This window comes from Anopheles cruzii, chromosome 3 (assembly GCF_943734635.1).
Source record: "Anopheles cruzii chromosome 3, idAnoCruzAS_RS32_06, whole genome shotgun sequence".
NCBI classification, from domain to species: Eukaryota; Metazoa; Arthropoda; class Insecta; order Diptera; family Culicidae; genus Anopheles; species Anopheles cruzii.
In genome coordinates this window covers 4,293,121-4,315,586 of record NC_069145.1, presented here as the reverse complement: position 1 = coordinate 4,315,586, position 22,466 = coordinate 4,293,121, and the positions used below count along the sequence as shown (strand labels likewise).

The 22,466-nt window shown below is 50.0% G+C and overlaps 3 protein-coding genes across 3 annotated transcripts; all 3 read right to left on the bottom strand.

Moving 5' to 3' along the window:
- Positions 1-621: 621 nt before the first annotated feature.
- On the bottom strand, positions 622-16,126 carry LOC128275110 (CLIP domain-containing serine protease B4-like). The gene is made up of 4 exons (XM_053013506.1): positions 15,981-16,126; positions 15,766-15,913; positions 10,531-10,906; positions 622-713 (listed from the first exon to the last, which is right to left on the bottom strand). The coding sequence occupies exons 1-4, from the start codon at positions 16,124-16,126 to the stop codon at positions 622-624; spliced, it is 762 nt and encodes a 253-aa protein (XP_052869466.1).
- Positions 16,127-17,214: 1,088 nt separating this feature from the next.
- On the bottom strand, positions 17,215-19,064 carry LOC128273480 (CLIP domain-containing serine protease B4-like). Its single transcript, XM_053011449.1, has 4 exons — positions 18,853-19,064; positions 18,614-18,777; positions 17,982-18,232; positions 17,215-17,914 (listed from the first exon to the last, which is right to left on the bottom strand). Exons 1-4 carry the CDS (start codon positions 18,941-18,943, stop codon positions 17,323-17,325), a joined length of 1,098 nt encoding a protein of 365 aa, XP_052867409.1. The 5' UTR covers positions 18,944-19,064; the 3' UTR covers positions 17,215-17,322.
- Positions 19,065-20,452: 1,388 nt separating this feature from the next.
- Positions 20,453-21,923, bottom strand: LOC128273479 (CLIP domain-containing serine protease B4-like). Its single transcript, XM_053011448.1, has 4 exons — positions 21,762-21,923; positions 21,531-21,694; positions 21,214-21,461; positions 20,453-21,141 (listed from the first exon to the last, which is right to left on the bottom strand). The coding sequence occupies exons 1-4, from the start codon at positions 21,841-21,843 to the stop codon at positions 20,553-20,555; spliced, it is 1,083 nt and encodes a 360-aa protein (XP_052867408.1). The 5' UTR covers positions 21,844-21,923; the 3' UTR covers positions 20,453-20,552.
- Positions 21,924-22,466: the final 543 nt, after the last annotated feature.

Here is a 22,466-nt window from a genome sequence, read left to right as displayed (position 1 = left end):
ACTGCCATTCCCTTCGATCCGCAGCAGGCCACCGAGCAGCAGGTCCAATGACAACGACGTGCCGCTGATGGGAATTCCATCGTACGATGCCGACGGCAGTAGCACCTCCGCTGGGCTCGGACTAGATGAGGTGAACGCTTGCGTCACCGCGGTTGGCCACGTGAAAGCATCCGTTGCGTTCGGCGTACCGTCCATGGTTGCGTGCTGTCCACGGTTAAGGATTAAATTCGATTAACAGCCCGCACCGGCTGCAGGATCATTTTCCGGTTCGGCATCGCGAAGCGGTGCGGTGAGATCGTCGTCTTTTCTCAACAATCACTAGCGGCCGCATCACCATCATCAGTGGCCACACTGCCGGAGGCAATTAGCTATCGAATCATTCAGATAACAACCGAGAGGGGTTCGTGCACCAGACAAGTCATAAACCTTAAGCACACACACACACACACCCTCCGGATGTCACAAAACTCGAACGCCTTTGGTGCAGCGGATTGTGTCACGTAAACTTGCGTCACCACCGTCACGTCACGAGGTCGCTAATGAAATGTCATTGACACCCGGTGAGTGGTCGCCGAAAGCGCACTATCACCACGTGCTGTCACGGAGAAGACGACCTCTGACTCACGAGAAGCACCACTTTTCCGCTTTGATTATGCCCGATCCAGGCCAGATCGTGTTGGGTGCGCCTGCAAGGTATGCCTTCCGCTTTGCATCTGGAAAGAAAGGAAACGCGATGAAGAGTCGTGCAAGGTCAGCGCAGTAGCTGCACGCGCCGGTCGTATGATGGTCGTTCGTTGGCTACAGTAAACGAATTGAATGCGGCTACCCCCTTTCGGACGACGTCTGCGGAACGCGGAAGATGCTCCAGGCAGGTTCACACAGCATCCCTGTTTTGATATCACGACTGACGGGCGCACTCCGGGGGTCGTATAAATCCGCCGCCCCGTCGTTATCAAGATAAGAACCCCCGCCAGTCGCCAGGGTGCGAATGGTCGAGGAACCGGTACCGGTACTGCAGTAGTTGCGGCCTTTCGGTCTCCCGCAAGCCAACTTTGAAGCACTCCATGTCAGCGAAGCTTCCGTGGCTCCGGGCAGGGTCCACAAAATTTGCTTTCAAAATGGGTGAAAACCGTGTTAGTGTCATTTTATCTTCTTCTGGCCTTGTCGTTCGTCGTCGACGTCGTCGCGGCGTCAGTGAGTACAATTGTCGTATTTGCATTTACGACGAAAGCAAACAACGGTGGCGCGGTTGACGGTGCGGCTGCTCGTCTGTGGGTTGTTGGTTTCTAAGTGGGCCAGCGAAACTTCCCGCGGCCGGGCACGGGAAGCGTTCGTTCTTTCCTTCTCTGATGATTTAATCCAACCGCAGTGTGATAAATAGCCCGGCCGACCGACCGGTCGCTTAGCGCAGCGGTCGGCGGTCGAAGTTGGATGCCACTACGGGGATTACAAGACACGGCACTCCTTCTGCTACCCTCGCTGCCAGCTACTACTAGTTTGGTCACCCTTTGGACAAGTTCATCCTTTCGCTAATTCTTCGCGTCCTTTCCTCGGCAAACAGCCGTTTTTTCGTGCTTGAACCACCCGCCGATTGGTTCGGTATTAAAGCTAAACTCATTTGCGGTAATTAGTTTTGCAACTTTTTGCAACTGGCCCAATAGGACATGACGGAAGAAACTTAAGAACTCTCGCTCAACCGTGGAGCGTTTCGATGATCGATTGATTCGTGTGAACGGAGAACGCTTATATTCATGCTACCCAGATGTCCCCAGTTTGTTCGATTAACCAAATCGCCCTTTCCCGCCATTCATGTGGCATTTTTAATTTGCTCACCCCCCGATTGCCCTTCACGACGAGAGTTAATGAATTGTGCATGACATGTTCCTAAATTGCCACTAACCATACCGCTTCAGACTTGCGGTTCCAGTAGATGCTCATACTTTGACGAAAATCGTCCAAAATGACAGAGCGGAAGCCGGCAGGGCCAAGGATTATTGGCAATCAGTACACCCGGTTTGCTCATCTGTTTGGCTAGATAGTCACGAACGAATCCGAATCGATCAGTCACACACACACAAACACACACACGAACACGTGGGGCGTTTTGTAGTGTCCTTAGCAGTTGTCTCAGCTTCCCTTCGGTTCGGTTGTCCATGTAATGCCAATTCAAATCTCCTGCTAACGATGTCGAACTAGGCGAACCGCAAGTTAATGAGTCCGAAAACCAAGCCCAAAACGGACCACCGCCATTCTTCCATGCGACTTCCATACTCGTCCGGAAACATATAGTACTCTTGCTTCAATCGAAGGAAATGAATACTGGGTACCGATTGAACGAGAGCTACGACATGCCAGGGACACATAAGGGACAACGAAGTAGATAAGCGGACCACAGGACGCCAGTTGAAGTAGTGGAATTCATCGTGTTTAAGTTCAGTTTAAGTGTTAAGTTGAAAACATATTCGCATACCCAATTTCATCTTCTTCACTATTACGCTCAATAAGAAGCTCTAATGTTTTTGCGAAAGAAATTAATTGTTGACGAACCTTGTTGAAAACAAAATTTCAGTTTCAATCAATACTTTGACAACTGACAATTGAAGCGATCAGTTTGTAGCAAACGGACCAAAACTAAGACAAAATTAATGTCAGAAAGAGCAGAAATAAGTAACGCACTTGCATGGAATAGACATGTGGAAGTTCAGTACTGACTAAGCGCGATTATATGTTCTAGCAATATTTGTTTCCTAGTGGGTCGAGACTAGAGGACATTTGACGGGACTAAACATCCGTCTCGTACATAGGACACCTTCTCATAATCCGCTGTCAGGTGCGGACAAATGACCATTAGCGAACAAGAAAGGAGTATCAGCCTCGGAAGCTAAAAGGTTTAACATGAAAAGGATATTAAACGCCTATGTGAAAGCTGGTGAATGCCAAGTACAAAGCCCCGGATATTGTAACATGCCGGGTTGTTTTGCTGGAATCAACCAGTCGCTGAGACAGCTTTCTCTGAACAGCCCCGAAAGTATCTTCCCAACATTGCGGCTGACATCCCCAGACCACACCGGATAATTGGACCAACTTGAGCACACTAAAGAATTTTCCGGCACATTACATCAGTGAACTCATTTAACATACGTGAAACAAAACCTAACATTCTGCGCAAGTGCTCTACTAACTATCTCGGTACAATGATCCTCAAAAGTAATCCTAAAATCTAAAACAACACCTAAGTCACGAACCGCGGCAACTTGAAGGATAACTGAACCTTGAATAATAAAGCACTGGACATTTCCTACGAACTTTTGTGCTTGTACTTTTGAACGAAGTTTGTAAACGATTCGCAAGAAACTTTTGCAGCCGACCAGATGTTTTGTATGCAGGCTGCTTTTTTTCTTAAACTATTCTTCAACTATTAATAAATAATATCATGTTAAACGAAGAAAACCCTATCCAGCGACCGACAGAAATTAAACTAGCCTAGCTAGCAAACTAAGAACCGTGCAAAGATGCATTCCCGATGACAGCGTTGTCCTAGCAAAAGTTTAGATATGTTTCACATCTTCCCGGAATGTGAAACCTTCCACGCGAAATCGTTCAACGGGTTCGCCAAAAAAAGCGTCGGTTCACCTGCACAAATCACTCCTATCAGACGAGCGAAACCAGCGAAGGACCAATATGCATCAATTTCCCAGCGAGGTCGGGTCGGGTTCGCAATTCCGACATTGTATGACTCTCTATGAGCATTTTCAACATTTTTCCACCTCATCTCATACCTCGACATGCGGTGCGGCATGTGAGGGCTTCAATGTTGGCACCGATTGCAATTGCTTTTTGGTTGGAAAAATGCACTTTCCGCAGAGCGGAGCAAAACCATCTCACCATCACCGGAATGCTGCGCACCGGATGGATGCACGTGCCACTCGCGCGATACGGAGAAATGTGGTGCATCTGTTGCATTTTCCACGCAATCGTGCATTTTCTTGAGGTACACTGTAGCCGTGACCGTGTGTGCCAGGGCTGCCGGTGTATCGGAATTATGGCGACGGGTTTTTTATTTCCCTTTTTTGTGGCTATTTTGTTGCGGGTTTCACATTTATCGAAACTCAACCGGCGACGGCGGGTCCGAGGGTAGTGAAAAATGCAGTCATAACCAGACCAGGGGTGTGTGTGTGTGTGTGTGGGAACACGTGCAACAAGCGTGTCCCAGAGCCTGTACAGTACGTGTGTGTGCTTATGGGAACGTGGGACCCACGCTCGACGCATATTAATTGGTGTTTGATCAAATCAATGCACCGCCTCATGGCGGTCCTCTGATGGTCAGTTAGCAACGAGTATGCCATAAATTGATCGTTTTCGGTACATCCAGTTTATGCTATACTCACATTTTAATCAAGAGGTTACACGGCGGGCATTGTCTCTGTGCTGCACTCACAAACCAGATTCAAGTTCACGGCGCTGGAGCAGTGTGGCCGACGTCATTGCACCGGTCGAGAACCGGTCCAGGAAAGAAATGCTCCACCCTGTCTTTCCAGAGGGTCTTTCTATGTTGTCGGCCTTCTGCGCCGAGGCTCAGCTGGGACGTCAAGCGCCAGCGCCCAACCAGTAAAAACGACATTCCTGTACGCGAAGGCCTCCGGACCGCCGTCACCAGCGCAGTGGGCAGCGCATTGACGCAGATTTGATAATGCAATTCATACGGAACCAAAAGTCGTCCAAATGGGAAATAATGCATGGCCCGTGTGTTCTGGCGCCATGTTGCTCGCTCTTGATTGATATTAACAGGGCGGCTGCTAACTAGAGGCTTAACGATGGTTTTCTTTTAAACAGAACTAAAAGACCCTTCAGAAATACTGAGATTGGTCGAACGATTGAACGTTAAAAATTAACAATAATTTCTCAAACTCTCACTGCTTATCGTGAGCGAAAATGTTATCACCCTTTCATGAGTAGCAGCAACAATAAACAACAGTCATTAGGTTCGAATCCGGCACAACGTCTTTCGGCCTCTCCAAGAAAGCTCGGCACTTGGAACGGTAAGAAAATGTGCGGCCAGATGGATATCGTCAGGGTAGGAAATAAAATGGATGCAATTAAAATTTCGTACCATCTGCTCGTAATGCTCAGCGTCCACCATCGCGTGCAGCTGGTCCGCTATTTTGGACGTATTTTTGTTTTATTTGCCCTTCGCTAAATTTGTGGCCATAAATATTTCGACCCAAGCGCGTGGCCAACCAGCGTTCCCCATTAGACCCTCCAGAAGACGACAACGATGGCGCGCCGAAGAGAGTTATTTCTCAACAGCCACCCGTTGGCACGCCATAGGTTGTTGAATATTCCGTATGGCATTCCGCCGGCATACTCCGGATCGGATCGTACGTGATGTGAAGAATGGGCAATACGGTCCGGGGACCGAAAAAAGGGCACCTCAGCACCGCTGTGAATGATGGTAATCAAAAGGTGCACCCGGTGAGTGGGTTTTCCCGGAGAGAAAATGGTATTCGGATAGGAAAGCACCGAACCGATTCGCACAAGTGGTCGTTGACGTTCTTTTTTTCCACAAACATTGTTGGGTCCCGAAAATAAACTGCAAAATAATAACGTTCCCAGCCCATTTCAACGTGCTTTGGAACAAATATTTTCATTAGATTCGTTTACGTTTACGAGAAGCCTTCGAAAGCAGCAGCTTTCGCGCGTACTAATCTAAGGAATTTCAAGCTCGTATCTCGTTTGTTTTATCTCTCTCTCGCTCTCTGTCTCCCTCTCTCTGTCTTCCACTATCGCTATCAATTTATCTTCCGAAAACACTATCGCTCCTAAAAATTACCATAAAATGGCGCTCCGGTACAGGGATGGGGAAAATAAACTACCGGAACGGAAAAAGGCGTCCTTTCTTCTATGCAAAATAGCTTCCGTCGGGCTCCATGTGGTGGACAACCCTTCGCAGATGCGTCCCCGGGAATGAAAGAGTCAAACCGGGAGTCATAAAAATTCCTGCACCAAACACACACACACACACACAGGAAGGCATTAATATTACGGAGAGCTGAGCAGTCGCGCACTACGGACAGAAGACGGTCCTTGTAGTCGACGACGTCACACGACCCACGACCCGTTTTGAAAGCTCATCTGCGCGTCATCAATGATTCATCAACAATTCAAATCAATCACCAAACTCGCCAGGACTCGGCTTGAGCGCTGTGTCCTCGAAGCTGATTCGTTCCCTATTGTTACTGCCAGCCAGCTTCTTGTACGCATATCGATCATTACTTCAGCCCTCCGACGGTGTACATGAAAGGGAACCACTTTGCAATCCGCTTTCGTCCTCAACAAGAACTTCAGCTTTTTACGCCAACAAAATAACCTTTAAATGTACTCACTGCAGACTTCAGAGCGCAACCACTTTAGGCGGTCTCGGCCAATCACCTTCAAAGCAGCACCAGCGAAAAGGGTCACCAGTAATAAACACGAACCATAAGCGGCTTTCGGGAGCAGCGCTCTGCAAGTGACTAGTCCACTCCTCTCGGCTGGTCCCTCGGCGATTGAGCAGCGAAAATAAATTACATCGTTAACGCTATCAATCTGACCGCACCCGTCGTTGGATTGTTCGGCCCTTCCGAAGGACCCATCACCAGCTGGCTGGTGATAGCACATTTTTGGCCAAGTTTGACGAAGCACAAAACTCCTGGCCCTGAAGTGCCTTCGAATCGGTCGATAACGTTATGCTGTTCAACAAGTCAAGCTTTGCGTCAATTATCAATGAACGAGTTAAGACCATGGCCAACAAAACGGACCGCCTGTCAAGCGCCCCTAGCGGCCGCCCCAATTGAATAGGAGTTTAATTAAGATGGAATTCAAATAAGTGCACCCTGCCACTGGTGGTAAATACTGACTTTCTTGGGGAAATGGGGGCCCGAAAAGTGTGGTAATGGAGAGTCTATCGCGCGGTATTAAAACGTGGCCTTTGATTAGCTTCGACCAAGGAACTGAGAGGGCGGATAAATGAAACGAAACGAAGTCCAGAAAGTTTTCCAGTATCTATCATCTCGTAGATTAGCCGACGGTTTCTGAGAACCTGTGGGTAGTTCCGTCCCCGCTTGGTTGCCCTGAAGCTATATTCTGCGGCCGTCTTTAGCCGAGTGGGCCCACGTAGACTGGCGCAAACTTTTACAGCTCCCGCTCCGAGCAGTTGAAGGTGTTTACGGGGCGATATTTAAATAAGCTGGGCATGCTGATGCGCCGAACTCTCATCTGTCAGATGCGATGTCAGACCCAAAAGCGGGTAAACGTTGCCGGTTTCTTATCGCGCCTGCATATATGGGCCAATTATGTGGCAGTAAAAAGTGTCGCGAGGTTTTTTGGACAAATTTATCATCGCGACGGGGATGATTTCAACACTTTTGACGTCGGGACGGGTCCCAAAATAGCGTCAGCGATCGTGATGGAACGAACGGGGAAAGTACGTAAATTGTGTTAAAACTGTTATCGAATTTGCGAGTGATGATACTCGGGAAATTCTGTACAGTGATACCAGCGAGCATGGTGGATTGACACTTTAATTCGTTAACCCAACCATCGCATGCTGAATCCGACCGCTATTTATTTCCAGTCCCATAAACGCCACGCATCATTTCACGGCCAGTTACCGAGCGAAAGTCCCGCCTGATGAGGGATCAGGAATTCGGCATCGGATGAAATATGGAGGACCAGAAGCTAAATAAACATAAGGATCGCAACAAAATGTTTATCGTTTCCAAGAAGGACTAAGGAGTAAGTTTTCTTCTGTGGGCAACCAAATTGTACGAGGTGTCTCTTAAATCTCCCAGGCAGCGCCCCCCCATAAAGATCGTTGACACCTGTGCCAGAGACACCGTTGTCTCGGGTGAACTTCTTCTGGACTATAATAACTCAAATTAAATCCCAGACAGGCCGATAGAACTCTTGGCGCCCAACCGGCCAGCCTGATTCACGCGGTGGCGTTCGATGCTTTTGATCTGCAAAAAGTTTTTTCGACCGCATAAAAAAAAGCCATCCAACGCACGGTGGAACGAAGAAAAGTTTCGCGTTTTTGGGGTAATTTAATTCGATACAGACCAAGAGTGGACGGCGAGCGAGGCGGAGCGTAATGCATTATTCGCGAATTTCGCAGCTTTTGTGGAGGATGGCCGAAACGCTACGGATGGAAAGCCGATACGTGCGCCAGCGAAGTGGAAAGTGTTTTGTCCTACAATTTTCTTTCGAAACAAAATTATTTAAAAGCCCAGGGGCCTGGCGATGTACGAATCCGTGAGTTTCGTGTAGCGAAGAAGCAAACGTTATGTTCTATATGCCCATTTTTTATACGTATTTTTTGGAATGTTTTTGCGCATTCAAACCACTTTGTATCGTTATTTAAAATACCAAACATTTATCGGGAAGCCTGGTTTGGATTTGTGTGTAATCACTTATCAGTGGTGTGTTAAAAAATACAATGCGCATTGAAACACTAATTTTTAACACATAGTTATGCTGGTAAAATAGTTAATTCCATTTACACGCTTCACTCCATCCTTTATTAATATTTAAACTGAATGCGCTCGTCCGGGAATGGAAATTCAGAGCGTACTCTACGTTTTTAATTCCCAGTTTTTGTGGAATATTTACACACAACGTTATTCAATTTGCACCTATTCATTTGGCACTTTGGTAAATTACACACACACCTATAAACACAAGCACGGAACGTTTGGTCTTTTTACACCTGTGGGGTCAGATTAAAGCAAATTACACCAAACAAGAACACTGCATCAGGCTCGATTTTCGATCGAATCAATCAATCACACGCTCATCGGAGGTCACCGAAGGTATATTTTCGATTTAATTGCACTTCTCAAGCGATCGATACCACCCTTTGTTAACCGCAGCACAGTGTCTGGTAAATTGACCATTGTTTTCCACAATTTTCACGTTCATTTGTCAGCTCGCTAGGTTCGATGATAATTATTAACATACGCGATACGGAATGATTAATTCAAGGAAAATTACGCATCTCCGCCAACGCCATGATCGCGGTACACTTTAACGGCCCCATTTATGGTTAATCAGCCTGATTTAAATTACACACGCGCTCCGGGCACACTATGGGCACACTATGGGCTGGGCACTTCTGGACACTGATCCACAAAAGAAACGTCCCACTCTTCAATTGGCTTGGATTGGATTCAACAAGTGTGACTCGCCGACCCACGCCTGGTCCGGCCCACTGGGGCCGTGTTTGGTCAAGTCCACTCCCGGTTCGGGTGCGGTATGGGATCACTTGCACGGCTTGCATTGATCACCATAACTTCTTGATTTACCTTGTTTGGCTGGTTGTTACTCCGTGTCGGTGGAAATCTATTATTTTTTTATTCACCAAGCAAATCTCACATTTATCCGATCTATCAATCTAAAAAGATGTCAACAGCTTGGAACCATTCCTCGGTTGGAATAATCACTAACTTATGGAAGTACAAAAGTAATCACCGCAGTGTTCTCCTGTTGCCGAATCACTAATTAATCTAACAACCTCTACGAAACAATCAAGCAACCGGGGGCGCACCGGAACCGACCCGATACACCGACGACCGCTCTAGTGCCGCTGCGAATGATAACTATTCGTTGTGGGCACACGGAGGCCGTATGTTTATCAACCACCCGCCAGACACTCGATCCGAATCGGTCTTCAGAACCGTGAGTGTCTTGCCCGTGGGATCCCGGACGCATGCTGTCAGTTAACTGTGCGCTCAAGTTCACGCGAAACGATGGAGACGCGCGGTTGCTTTGATTTCACCGAACGAATCGCTTACAAAATGGTCCAGTAACTCGTTGCTGAGTGGCATTCGGCCGTTATGCTGCGGAGAACGACGATTGCTGGCGAACGCATGCCGTTTAATAGAAAGTAGCAAGCAGTGGAGAAACCGAACTGAAGGCTCACGATAATGCCAATTGAAGGCTGATCAAAACGCTCTCCGACACTGAAAGTCTTGCCAATGTTACCACTACAGTGTAAGCGATCCTCCATCATGTGTCTTAACCTTAAGTCGTTTTTTGTATAGTTATTAACAAAAGTAAGTATTGGAAATACCAATCGGAATCTAATGCCCCGTGGCATCAGTTTGAATCGTGATGAAATTTGGTCAAACATCCACTAAATGCCACCCCGTTCGTAAGTTTAAACGAATAAAACATTTTCGAATATATTTTAAAGAAAAGGAAGATTTTGAGAAAATTTAAAATCCAGAATTTGGACACTGAACATTTTTATTGCAAAACACGATGGCTTACAATTCCGAAGCAATCTCCGAAACCACAACCGTTGATCGTGATCACCATAAACCAGCTTTAACTAGTAAATGTTGTCCCGAATCCAGTCTACGTAATGGGGTACATTAACGTACACATCTGGTCCTTCTGCCGTGCCACAATTTCGTGGACCAAAACTAAGCACTCCCTGCATATACCAAACCCCAGCAACTTCCTGTACTAACGCACAGCCCGGGTCCCCGTTACAGTCTCCAGTGTCCACGCTTGTGCCACAAATCTGCGTAGCCGGATTCATTTCCAATCCTTGTTGCGCGAAGATCGGGACACATTCCTCCTGACTCTTGATTTTCACCACCGCCCTTTGCTTGCGATCATTATCACGCTTCTCTGCTGCGTGGCCCCAACCGGAGATCAACGGCCGCTTCTTGGTGCTATTTATGCTGCCGATTGATGACTTAGAAGACAAACATATCGGGTGCATTGTGTTTACGAAGCTCACGTCTCGATCAAAGCGAATCAACGCAATGTCGTTGTCGAACAATTTCTTACTACCATCATATCCGGGGTAGTCGCAAATCAGCAGTGAAGCCGAACGCACGCATTTTGATTTTGATCGTGATCGCTAACTACCGAAAGCGTTGTTTGTTGTCCCACTCTTACCTCCGCGACTAGTTAGAGTGCGGTATTGTATAAGCACAGTTGTTTGCACGAGCACGTTGCGGGTTGAAACCCGGCTGGCACCGCTCCCCTACTCGCTCTAATGCGAGTAGAGAGAGAGAGAAGAAGTGCCACTGATAATGGCCGATAAGGCTACGGCCAAACGGTGCAGAATGAGCACGCGTAGCCAGGCTTTGCCGGAGCCGAATTCGGATAGCAGCGAGGAGAACGGGCCGGAGGTCAAACGGAGGCCAACCGAGCAAACTGAGCCTGTCGTGACCTACTCCGAGGTGGCAGCGGAGAACGCAGCTTTGAAGCTGCAAAATGGAATGCTGCAAAAGCAAGTAAGGGACCTAGAGGAGCAGCTCCAAGATATACGAAAGCTGCTCACCGAGCAGGATGAAAGGCAGCGCGCGCAGTGGGCCGTGCTGCACAACCACATGAAGCTGCAAGAGCAGCAATGGGAGATGGCTGTGCCTGCAAACCAGCAGCCGCAGCAACGTATCCAGCAGCAGCAGCAGCAGAACGCACAGCAGAAACCCCAACCTCAGCCACGACGACACGTGCAGCAGGTACAAAAACAGCAGCAGCAAGTACAGCAGCGACCTGAGCCTAAGCCACAACGGCAGGGGCCGCAGCTGGAAACAATGCGTATGGAAGAGCTCATCAAGAGCGTAACGGCTGAGGTCACCAGCAAAATTATTGGCGAGCAGCAAGCGGCCCTGCGGCAACAAAGACAGTCGCCTACGCTTGCGCAAATGGTTGCTGATGTAAATGTACCGGCCAGCTACGAATGGACGCGTGTGCCGACAAAAGCCGAGCAGCGGCAAGCACGGACGACGAAGCAGCAAAAGCAGCAACAACAACAACAACAGCAGAAACCGGCAACGACAACGCGTAGACGAATGCGCAACGACGTCGTTCGCGTAGTGCCGGCCACCGGCAAGACTTGTGAAGATGTCGCCACGGCAGTCCGAAAGGACCAAAAAGTCAATGCGGTCGTGGACAGCATTACAAAGAATGCCAGAGAGCACACGCTGGTGAAGCTCAAACCGTCGGCGGACGCGCAGGCTGTGCAGACTGCGATTAGTGAGATGGTCGGTGAAGCAGCACTGGCAACGTGCGTCATGTCAGAGATGACAACGGTGTGCATCCGCGACATCGACATGCTGGCCACACCAGAGGATGTTGTGAATGCCGTGGAGGACCGAATCCACGTGACGATCCGCGCACCAATCCTGAACAGGATGAGGAATGGACTACAAACGACACGATTCTCGGTGCCGCGCCGCAGGGTATCAGAGCTGACCGAAAGCAAGCTCCGGATTTCCTACACAAGATGTAGAGTGAAGGAACTAGGGCCGCTGCCCTTGAACCTTAAGCGCTGCTATCGTTGCCTGGAGCGTGGTCACCTCATGCAGGACTGCAAGGGACCAGATCGTGCATCACTGTGCCTCAACTGTGGCCAGTCGGAGCACGAAAGCATAATGTGCACAGCACCAACAAAGTGCATCATCTGTCACGGCGAACACCGAATTGGTGCTAAGGAGTGTAGCGGTATAACAGCCTCCTCTTCATAGTGCTGCAGATGAATGGGAATGGATGCAGGACAGCCCAGGAGCTGCTGACCCAGGCTGCAAGGATTTATTCCCGCCCAAATCTTACTGTCGAGGTGCTGCTAGTTTCCGAACCGTTCAAAATTCTTACCAACGGTCGGTGGGAGGCAGACACCGATGACATCTGTGCAGTGGTCGCGGTTGGTGCCAACCCTATCCAACGAGTCAGATGCAGGGCTCCCGGCCTAGTGATCGCGGACGTGGCAGGCATCACGTTTGCCAGCTGTTACGCGCCCCCCAGATGGAGCATGAGCCAGTATAAGGCAATGCTTGACCAACTAACGGCCACGTTACGAGACGCCCCTCGTGTCGTTGTCGGGGGTGACTTCAACGCGTGGTCGACAGCATGGGGCAGCAGGCGTGATAACCTGAAAGGACGGATGCTGTCCGCGGCACTTGAAGACATCGGCCTGGTTTTGCAGAATAATGGTAGAGAGCCCACCTATCATGGCAGTGGTGCTGCATCGTTATCCTGGATCGACGTTACGTACGCTAGCCCATCGGCCCATGTCAGTGGATGGCATGTGACATCACGCTTCAGCTCCTCCGATCATGCCGAGATCAGTTTCGTGGTTGGCGGAAACAACAGCGATGGCGGGGTGACATTGCCGAGAGTCGAAGTACTGCCAAGGTGGAAGGTGGGCCATTTCAATAAGGATGCGTTCCTCGGAGCGCTGGAAGCGGCTGATTTCGACGGTGCAACTACAGTCGCCGAGATTACACGCAGACTGTCCAGCGCCTGCAGCAGGGTGATGCCTTGCGTCCGACGCAAACCAGGCAAACAGACTGGTAAGCCCGTGTACTGGTGGAACCCTGAGATCGAAAGGCTCCAGAAGCATTGCCGGTGGGCACAGAAGCGAGTGCACGTCCAAGCTTCAGCAGAAGAGCGCAAACGGCTAGGACAGGAAATGAAGGAAGCAAAGCGACTGCTCACACATGCCATCCGGCGTAGCAAGAAGAGCTGCCTCGAAGAGCTGGCGCGATTGCTGGATGGTAATCCATTCGGTGACTCGTTTAAGATCGCCATGAGCTGGACCCGAGGGAGCAGATTGCCACCGGAGGTTGACTCTGACGTCTTGGAAGGGTATGTCGATGAACTCTTCCCGCTTCACCCTCCGATGGAGTGGCCTGAATCGGAGCCCAATACAGAGAACACGCTACGCCCGGTGACGCAGATGGAGTTGCAGCGCATCGCCACCTGCATGAGCCCGAAGAAAGCACCAGGCTGTGATGGCATTCCAAACGTGGCAATCCGCGCCGCACTACTGGAATACGGGCCGACGTTCCAACGCCTACTGCAATCCTGCATGGATGACCGGACCTTCCCGGATGAATGGAAGCTGCAGAGACTGGTGCTAATCCCGAAACCGGGAAAGCCACCAGGGCAGGCCTCCTCCAACCGGCCGCTCTGCATGCTTAACGGCGTCGCCAAGGTGTTCGAGCGGGTGATCCTTGATCGCCTTAACGAGCACCTTGAGGAAGGACCAGACGGCCCACTATTGTCGGATCGGCAGTATGGTTTCCGACGCGGTCGCTCGGCGATGGATGCCATCCAACGAGCAATGGACGATGCTAAGGCAGCCCTCCAGCCAGACCGCACTGGGACTGCCAGATATCGATGCTGTGCTGCTGTTGCGTTGGACATCAAAAACGCGTTCAACACAGCGGGATGGTCAGCAATCGGTAGGGCGCTCGTCGAGATGCAGGTGCCGTCACAACTTGTTGACCTTATGGGCAGTTACTTCAAGCAGCGGCAGCTCCTGTACGAGACAACAACAGGAGTGAAGAGTCGCGCGGTGACGGCTGGTGTTCCGCAGGGTTCCATCCTTGGCCCGACGTTGTGGAACGTTCTGTACGACGGAGTACTGCGGTTGGCTCTCCCTAGCGGTACCAACATATACGCATACGCTGACGACATACTACTGACGAGCGTTGGATACACCCAAAGGGGAGCCATTGGGACCGCAAAGACAGCAGTCACCGTTGTGCAGAACTGGCTGGAACAGAGCGGACTCCAGCTTGCCCCCGATAAGACGGAGACTGTTGTCTTCACCAGGAAGCTGAAGGGCAGAGTGGCCAGCTACCGCATGCTTGGGAAGCAGCTGCAGGTGTCCACAACCATGCAGTACCTTGGAGTGACACTGCAACAGAGGTTGAGCTGGACACCACATGTTAAGCGCATTGCAGAGAAGGCAGACAGGCGCCTGGGAGTCCTGCGCTTTGCGATGCGCAACCACAGCGGCCCAACGAGCGAGACGCGTAGGATTCTGGCTACAGTGGCAGAGTCAACCATCCGTTACGCGGCTCCCATCTGGGCGGACGCGGCAATGAAAGTGCAGACCAACCGCCGAATACTTCGACGCGTGCAGAGGATGTCGGCACGGGGGGTGGCAGGAGCCTTTAGCACTGCAGGCTACTGGGCCACCACCCTAATTGCCGGATTGACGCCCATCTGTATGCTGTTACGGGAGGACGCCAGGTGCTATCGTGCCAGAAGAGACGGCCGCCTGGAAGTGGCTGGCTCTGTCAGGGAAGCTGAGCGGCTCGTGACCTACACGGAGTGGCAGGACGTGTGGGATCAACGAGCAACGACGAGAAACGCCAGCAGCAACATCCGCTGGACGCACCGGCTCATCCCGGATGTGCACAGCTGGTGTCATCGCCCACATGGAAGGGTGGACTTCCACCTGACGCAGGTCCTGGCTGGGCACGGTTTCTTCCGCTCCTACCTGCACAGGGTGCAGCGGATAGACTCGCCTGACTGCAGCGCCTGCCCAGGTGTGCCGGAGACCGCTGAACATGTCGTATTCGAGTGCCCCCGCTTCACGAGCGAGCGACACCATCATCTGAGGGGCTGCACACCCGAGGACATGGTGCCCCAGATGATGGAGAGCGTGGAGCGCTGGAATGAAGTAAGGCTGGCTCTGCGCGGCATCACCCAAAGGCTACAGCGCGAGTGGAACGTCTACCAGGAGCAGGAGCGACGGCGACGAGCTGCTGTTGAAGCAGCGCGAAGAGCAGAAGCGACGGAGGCGCGGCGCCTGGCACAGAACGCAGCTCAGTAACGTTAATTTAAATGTCCATAGCAATAAGTATCTGTTTTAGTATTTAGAATTTTAGAATTTGCGTAAGGGTCCAGGCCTCCTGGGTTGCCTGAAAAGGAACGTGTATCGGGGGACTGGACACACCTAGTTCTTCAATAAAGAACACTATTATTTAAAAAAAAATCATATCCGGGGTGCACGACGATCTTCTCAATGCCAAGATCGATCTGTTTATGGGCACAGGTTCCTTCGTAGTACTGGTGGCAATCGGGAGAAGTAGTCAGATCGAATTCGCCCAGTCGAACCCGGTGCCTGTTGGGATCGAAGTTGAACCCAAAGGTTATCATCAGCGAGTAGCTAGCTTCTACTGACTACTTACACTGTCTGGCCCTGCGGTAGTGGTTGGACACAGTGAGCTGCCGTCACGATGTACCGCTCGTTGATCAAAGTCCCTCCACAGTGGAAACCAGTCTTACCATCCTGGTACCGGTACTCGATCAGTGCCGTCCACGGGAACTCGTCCATTCGCGTCGTATATCCGAGGTTATCGCTGGTGGAATTTCCACAGTTGAACGGTTCTGGAAGCACAGTTCGGTGATACTGTGTGCAGCAAACCTACTAGGTGTACTGTTTTATTAGTTTTTTGTTTGCTTAGTCAATCTAGGGTTGCCCTTGCTTACACAAGCATTTGAACCGTCTACACTGGGCTCTCCCGACGTTGATTGACAGTCACTAATTGGAATACATCTTCCCGGCGCACCCTTAGGATCCTGGCATAGATCTCCAATCTCTGTCATGAGAAAGTGGCGCCGTGTTTTATAATGTTGCTCTCACATTAAGCTAATGTCTTACCGAGTGCTACTACACTTGCAACTAACGCTGCATAACAGCCGATTGCCACGAGATACCACTTAAGCAGGGGACGATCTCCCAAAGTCATGGCCGAGAACTGTAAGCTTATAGCTTTCTGGGAAGAGAAGTGTATTCCGTGAATACAAGTTTGAAACTGACCATCAGAGCTCCCAGGTATTTAAAGTCTTACCGATCTGAGCGCAATAATTCTGCAATGCAAGCCATTATCAAAAGGCTTTGACCTTTTCGGTGTTTTACTTTATGTTGCCTCTTATATAATATTGCGATTATCAACATTGCACCAAAACATCTGGGGGGTGTCATGAGTTGCCCATTGCCAATCGTCAGTGCCTAACCTTTGATGGGTTAAAACTCGGGGTTATCCTGTAACTTCTTGGCTTGGCAATACGCGGGCAGAGCCTTGGCACAAGATGGTCCGAAGAGAATGGTCCGTGGGAACATCATTATATGTGAACAAAATAGCTTTATATCTTATTCTTCAGCATCTCTGTCGTTATTAGTGATTCAATATTAATCTCGGTTGCTTTTTGTAACGTTGTGTTTTTACCTGAAAGTCGAACTCAGGTCAGCTGCGTGACAACGACGAGGGTGAAGAAAATAACTTTATTTTATCTAAATGGCTTAAATTGTTTAATTATTTTAATGTTTTTTTTATGTACAATTCTGGAAATGTGTATAACTTGTTTACCCAAAAAAACAGTACGGCATCTTTTGCAATGTGATATTTAGTAATAAAATATCAGCTTGAATGACATGTATAGTTTAAACCATTTTATTGCTTAAACCAATGCTCGCGTGCTACAATCTATTAGAGGCACTGTTGACGTGTCGTTAGTAGGTCACTAAATCTAAGAGATGTTGTTCCGAATCCAATCCGTGTACTCCAGAACGTTGGTGTACACACCGGGAACTCCCGCCGTGCCGCACTTTTGCGGTCCAAAGCTGACCACACCGTACAGGTACCAGTTGCCCGAGATCTGTCGCATCAGTGGTCCACCGGAGTCTCCGCTGCACGTATCCTTACCGCGCACCCCTCCGGCACACATCTGGGATGACTGTAAGTATATGCCACCGCGCGAGTACACTTGAGCGCAATCGTTCAGACCCGTGATGTGCAATTCTACTTTCAGCTTCTTGTCACTGGCCGAAGCCGTCTCCGTTTTACCCCAACCGGCAGCATAGCTCGATAACCCGACATAGTTTCGGTTCCGAATCGACGTCGAAAGCGGCAGACAGATAGGCCGGATCACGTCCGAGTACTGCACGTTGCGCTTGAACCGGATCAGGGCGATATCGTTCAGGTTGGCAGCATCCCTGCTGTCATACGCGGGATGAACAATGATCTGCTCGATGTCCAAATCAATCGGCGAGGGGGCACAGAAGTCAGCCTCACAATCAGTCGACGATCCCAGATCCCACTCACCCAGCCGAACACGGTACCTGTAGTCGAAACACTGGAATTAGTTACTTTTTCCTTAATTAGCGCCATGCCACGTTAACTACGTACGGCTTCCAGGTACGAGGAACGGCGTTAATGCAATGGGCTGCCGTCACGATGTAACGCTGGTTGATCAGCGAACCGCCACAGTGGAAACCGTATTGGCCGCCCGGTTTCTGGTACTCGATCAGTGCCGTCCACGGAAATTCATCCAGCTGCGTTGGCTGACCACCGACCACACGGTCCGACAGCTGTAAACCACAATATGGGGGCTCTGGCAACGAGGATTTCTGTGCTTGTGTCGCACCGACACAACAAACCTGCCAAGGAAGAATCTGGTTAGTTCCTTTTTGGTAACTGCAAAAAAAACGTGTGCAAGATGATTACAAATTCTAAACGGCCGATGAAAACCGGTTGTGTGTCAAGGCTATGGGACCGCCAACGGAAGAAGTACTAAAATACGTAGTTCTAAAACGGATGAACCATCTGCGCCATCTAATCAGGGCAGGCTGTGTGCGTTGATAGCGTACTGTCTTAAGTTCATGGCGGTTCCGCGTTCAGCGTTTTTTTCTCTCACACAAAACATAACACATGGCCGCGTGGCCTGATCGCATAAGTTGTTTTGGTTCCTTGATAACTTCATGCTACAAACATCTGTTGGGGGAGCACACAATAGGGCGAAACTCAACCACCTTACTTACCAGTATTTTGGTGTTATAGGTGCCGCACCGGCTGTTGAGCAAAAACTGCTTATCCTCAGGCGTTGGCGTCCGTTTATTATAAATACTTAGCAACGGTTGACACTCTGGGAACTGAATGCAGCTACCCTGCTGACCTCGCGGATTAACACACGATTGGCCGAGCTCTGTGGACAGGATGGGATCAATTAAAACGTGAAGGCTGAACCGTAATCACTTTACACGAATTTAAATTTCTTCACCTAGAGAAAGCACGCTTTGACTTGCGATTGTTAGCAAACCAATCACCAACATCAGCGCCCTTCCGGCAGCATATTCGCTGTTGAATACCATCTCACTGCTCCCGTCTTAAGCCGCGAATAAGCACTCTCCGATGGTTGCTGTTCACGGACGATCACTTCGGTTCGGCTCCGGTCGACTGCTTCTCTTCAATGATGAGACCAGACTGGTGAGCCCGGGTTTCCTTGCAGTAGAAGCAACTTATAACCTACACCACCACTTCGCGAGTGCATACAACCGTCACGGAAGCGGCCCAAACCGGTACTTCTTTCAGGTTCAGGTTCTGTTGCCCTAAGCTTTGTGTCACCTTCCTTAGGGCTTGCAATGGATCACACGTGCCGCGTTCTCGGTGCGTTTCTATCACAATACATTTCGACTCTTTCAAGTCACCGATTGTTTCATCGATAATTGTCGTTTTTCGGTTCACTAGTGAGCCGTTCAACAATGTATCAATGGACTGGTAACGGATCAGCCCCACCACGAAACCGGCTTTTCGGCGAACTAGTTTTTCTTCGCTACAAAAACACCTTCCGAACTCTTTGATTTTGGTGCTACTACCGCAAGGGGGATTTCCCTAGGGAATTCCGACATTCACGGTCACCGGTTATCGTCGAAGTAATGAACCGATAGCCGGTTTTCTTCTCCCGTGTAAGTGTTTCGTTTTCGCACCTACCGACTGTGTTGGTGGGCTTTCCATCTGCGTATTTATTGGTAAACAACGCCTTGCTCTCCTGCTTATTCTGTTCTAAGCTGTTCATTAAACATTGAGCTCAGAGAATCAAGACCTCTGGCGAACGATGTTTAAGTTGAAAAACGGAACAACTTTCTTCTTCAGGAACAATGGAGCAACAACAAGCACCCTTTTCTTACTCAATTAAAAGGAAAGGAAGGAATAAAATGGCTACCTTTTTGTTTGATATTATATTTATTTTCTTTCTCAATGTCCTTTAGCCCTGATCTCCTTGTTACTTGCTTTCTTATCCGGCTCTAGAACCAATGCCAGGTCCTGATCAATTTTACATCGCGCAACTTAAATGTTGGTTGCAACCAATTCAAGCAAAACATGTCCCAGGTATCATATTCGGGCACGGCACGATGGCCTTCTCGATGTCCTGAACGATCGGTAATGTTGGTCCTCACATTCGACCGAACCGAAGCAGCTGACTTAAGAGAAATTCCTTAATTCGAAAAATGATGCGAATCTTCAATCGGTGCTAATTAGAGTGCTGTAGTTACACTACTACCGTCACGATGTTCCGTTCGCTTTATCAGCGATCTTTCGCAGTGGAATCCAAAGTGACCTCTATCAGTGCGGTCCAGGGGGCCTCTTGTCTTCTACCGAAAAACTGGTTCCACAGTTAAATGCCACAAAACGGTGGTTCAAGCAGCGATGTGGTCATCTTTACTAATCCTGCATTCATTCTCCATTGATGGGTTTCCTAACTGATCGTGTCACTGAGACTTTCATCGACTGTTCCTCTTCGACGAAATGGCAGACCAGCCGAGACCAGCTGATAGCTTCTCTATAGAAGAATCAACTTTTACCCAAACACATCATAAGAATGATCAAAGCGAAACGGTTTTCGTGGTTTATTTTGGTTTATGGTTGGTTGGTTTATTTTGGGTCAGCCATATCAGATTCTACAGAACCCCATGGATTCGTTTAAATGCTATTGCGGATCCAATCCGTGTACGCTATCACATTAGTGTAGACACCGGGAATTCCCGCCGAGCCACACTTTTGCGGCCCAAAGCTGACCACACCGAGCAGGTACCAGGTGCCGGTCAGCTGTCGCATCAGCGGCCCACCGGAGTCACCACTGCACGTATCCTGGCCACGCACACCTCCGGCACACATCTGCGTCGACTGAAGATTGATACCGCTCCGCCGGTAAGTCAGTGCACACTCGTCCAAGTTCTTGATGTTCAGTTCGACCTTCAGCTTCTTCTCGCTAGCAGAAGCCGTCTCCGTTTTACCCCAACCGGCAGCAAAACTCGACAGTCCAACGTGGCTCCGGGTGCGAACCGCTTCCGAAAGCGGCAGACAGATTGGCCGCACCAGCTCCGTATACTCCACTTGTCTGGTGAAACGAATCAGGGCGATATCGTTGATGTGGCTCTGGTCCCGCGTATCGTATCCCGGGTGCACGATGATCTTCTCGATGTCCAGATCGATCGGTGACGTGGAGCAGAAATCGTCCTCACAATCGGCCGATGAACTCAGGTCCCATTCGCCCAGCCGAACCCGGTGACTTTAGACGAGAAATTCCTTAATTAGCACACTCATGCGGATCGGCCGACGGCATCGTCGGTGCTCTACTTACACCTTCCAGGTTTTCGGGATCGAAACTATGCAGTGAGCTGCCGTCACGATGTACTGCTTGTTGATCAGCGAACCTCCGCAGTGGAAACCGAAGCGACCGTTGGGCTTCTCGTACTCAATCAGCGCCGTCCAGGGAAACTCATCAATTTTGGTCGGTTGCCCGCCGTACACCCGATCGGACAGCTGCACACCACAGTACGGTGGTTCCGGCAGGCTGGGGGTCGTTTTTACCACTCCTGCACAGCACACCTGTAACCGAGCACACAGTAGACTCAACCCCTTGATCGAGAGTAGCATCTTTCTGCAAGACTAACTTACCAGCGGTTTGCCTTGCGATACACCACATCGGCTCGCTTGCAGAAACTCCGTATCGTCGGGTGTATTGATCGGCTTATTGTAAACAGTGAGCAACGGTTGACACTCGCGGAAGAGGATACAGCTTCCTGCTTCACCGTCCGGATTCACACACGATTGGTCCAGTTCTGGCGGAGAAGCGAGAAGGCATGAAGTAAACATGATGTTGAACATTTTGGCACAGCTTGCACCTACCTAGTGCCAGGGCGCCGTGTACTGCTGCCAAACAGAGTACTAATCGAACCCACTGGGCTCCCGCTGCGCCTCTCGGGGACATTGTTCCGCGGGGTTTGGAAGATCGCGTATCCGATCTGCTTGTTGCCACCGTCGACACAGGACTGCGTGCCACAGCATCTAGGCGGGCGATCCGTCGGTTCTATGATGTGCTTTTGCCCACGCACACGCACACAGCGATAGAAACCGGTACTCGGGCGGACTTCGGCGACTGATTCGTTCAATCGTCAATGCCGGGCCCACGGTCGGTGGAATGACCTTCGATTACTGATAACCTCGACGACGGAGACTCCTCTTCGCGGTTCTCGCATTTCCTAACAAACACCAGCACGATCACCGCAAAAGTGATCGCCGACGAACAGGTTTAAATCGTGTCGGTGACCGTTTGTACGGCCTGGTTGGATGGTTCTAATGTGACACACGTTAACTGGTGGATTATCCGCGAGGCGACCGAGACGAGTTTCTCACTTATCCACTCAACCGCAATCATTCGGGTGTTTTCGAACCGGTCCTTCAGCTGGGGAAGACCGCGGTGTAGCCATCATGGCAACACAAACTTGTTTCGCGATCAGCCCACCGGAAGCAGAGTAAAATCCCTCGCTTCATGTTCTTCTCGTGGGGTTGTGATGGAGGTTCGCAAAGCTTCCCGGACGAATCAACATGGTC

What these genes read in the sequence shown, in the direction of transcription:
- LOC128275110 (XM_053013506.1), bottom strand. Translation starts at nt 16,126, where the DNA reads ATGGACGAGTTCCCGTGGACGGCACTGATCGAGTACCGGTACCAGGAT. An exon ending in CTACCGCAGGGCCAGACAGT is followed by an intron (nt 15,914 to 15,980) that starts GTAAGTAGTCAG and finishes CGATCCCAACAG; the next exon opens with GCACCGGGTTCGACTGGGCG. An exon ending in ATTTTTTTTTAAATAATAGT is followed by an intron (nt 10,907 to 15,765) that starts GTTCTTTATTGA and finishes TTCGGTAGTTAG; the next exon opens with CGATCACGATCAAAATCAAA.
- LOC128273480 (XM_053011449.1), bottom strand. Translation starts at nt 18,943, where the DNA reads ATGGTATTCAACAGCGAATATGCTGCCGGAAGGGCGCTGATGTTGGTG. An exon ending in CCTATAACACCAAAATACTG is followed by an intron (nt 18,233 to 18,613) that starts GTAAGTAAGGTG and finishes CTTCCTTGGCAG; the next exon opens with GTTTGTTGTGTCGGTGCGAC. An exon ending in GTTCCTCGTACCTGGAAGCC is followed by an intron (nt 17,915 to 17,981) that starts GTACGTAGTTAA and finishes TTTCGACTACAG; the next exon opens with GTACCGTGTTCGGCTGGGTG.
- LOC128273479 (XM_053011448.1), bottom strand. Translation starts at nt 21,843, where the DNA reads ATGTCCCCGAGAGGCGCAGCGGGAGCCCAGTGGGTTCGATTAGTACTC. An exon ending in TATCGCAAGGCAAACCGCTG is followed by an intron (nt 21,462 to 21,530) that starts GTAAGTTAGTCT and finishes GCTCGGTTACAG; the next exon opens with GTGTGCTGTGCAGGAGTGGT. An exon ending in ATCCCGAAAACCTGGAAGGT is followed by an intron (nt 21,142 to 21,213) that starts GTAAGTAGAGCA and finishes TCTCGTCTAAAG; the next exon opens with TCACCGGGTTCGGCTGGGCG.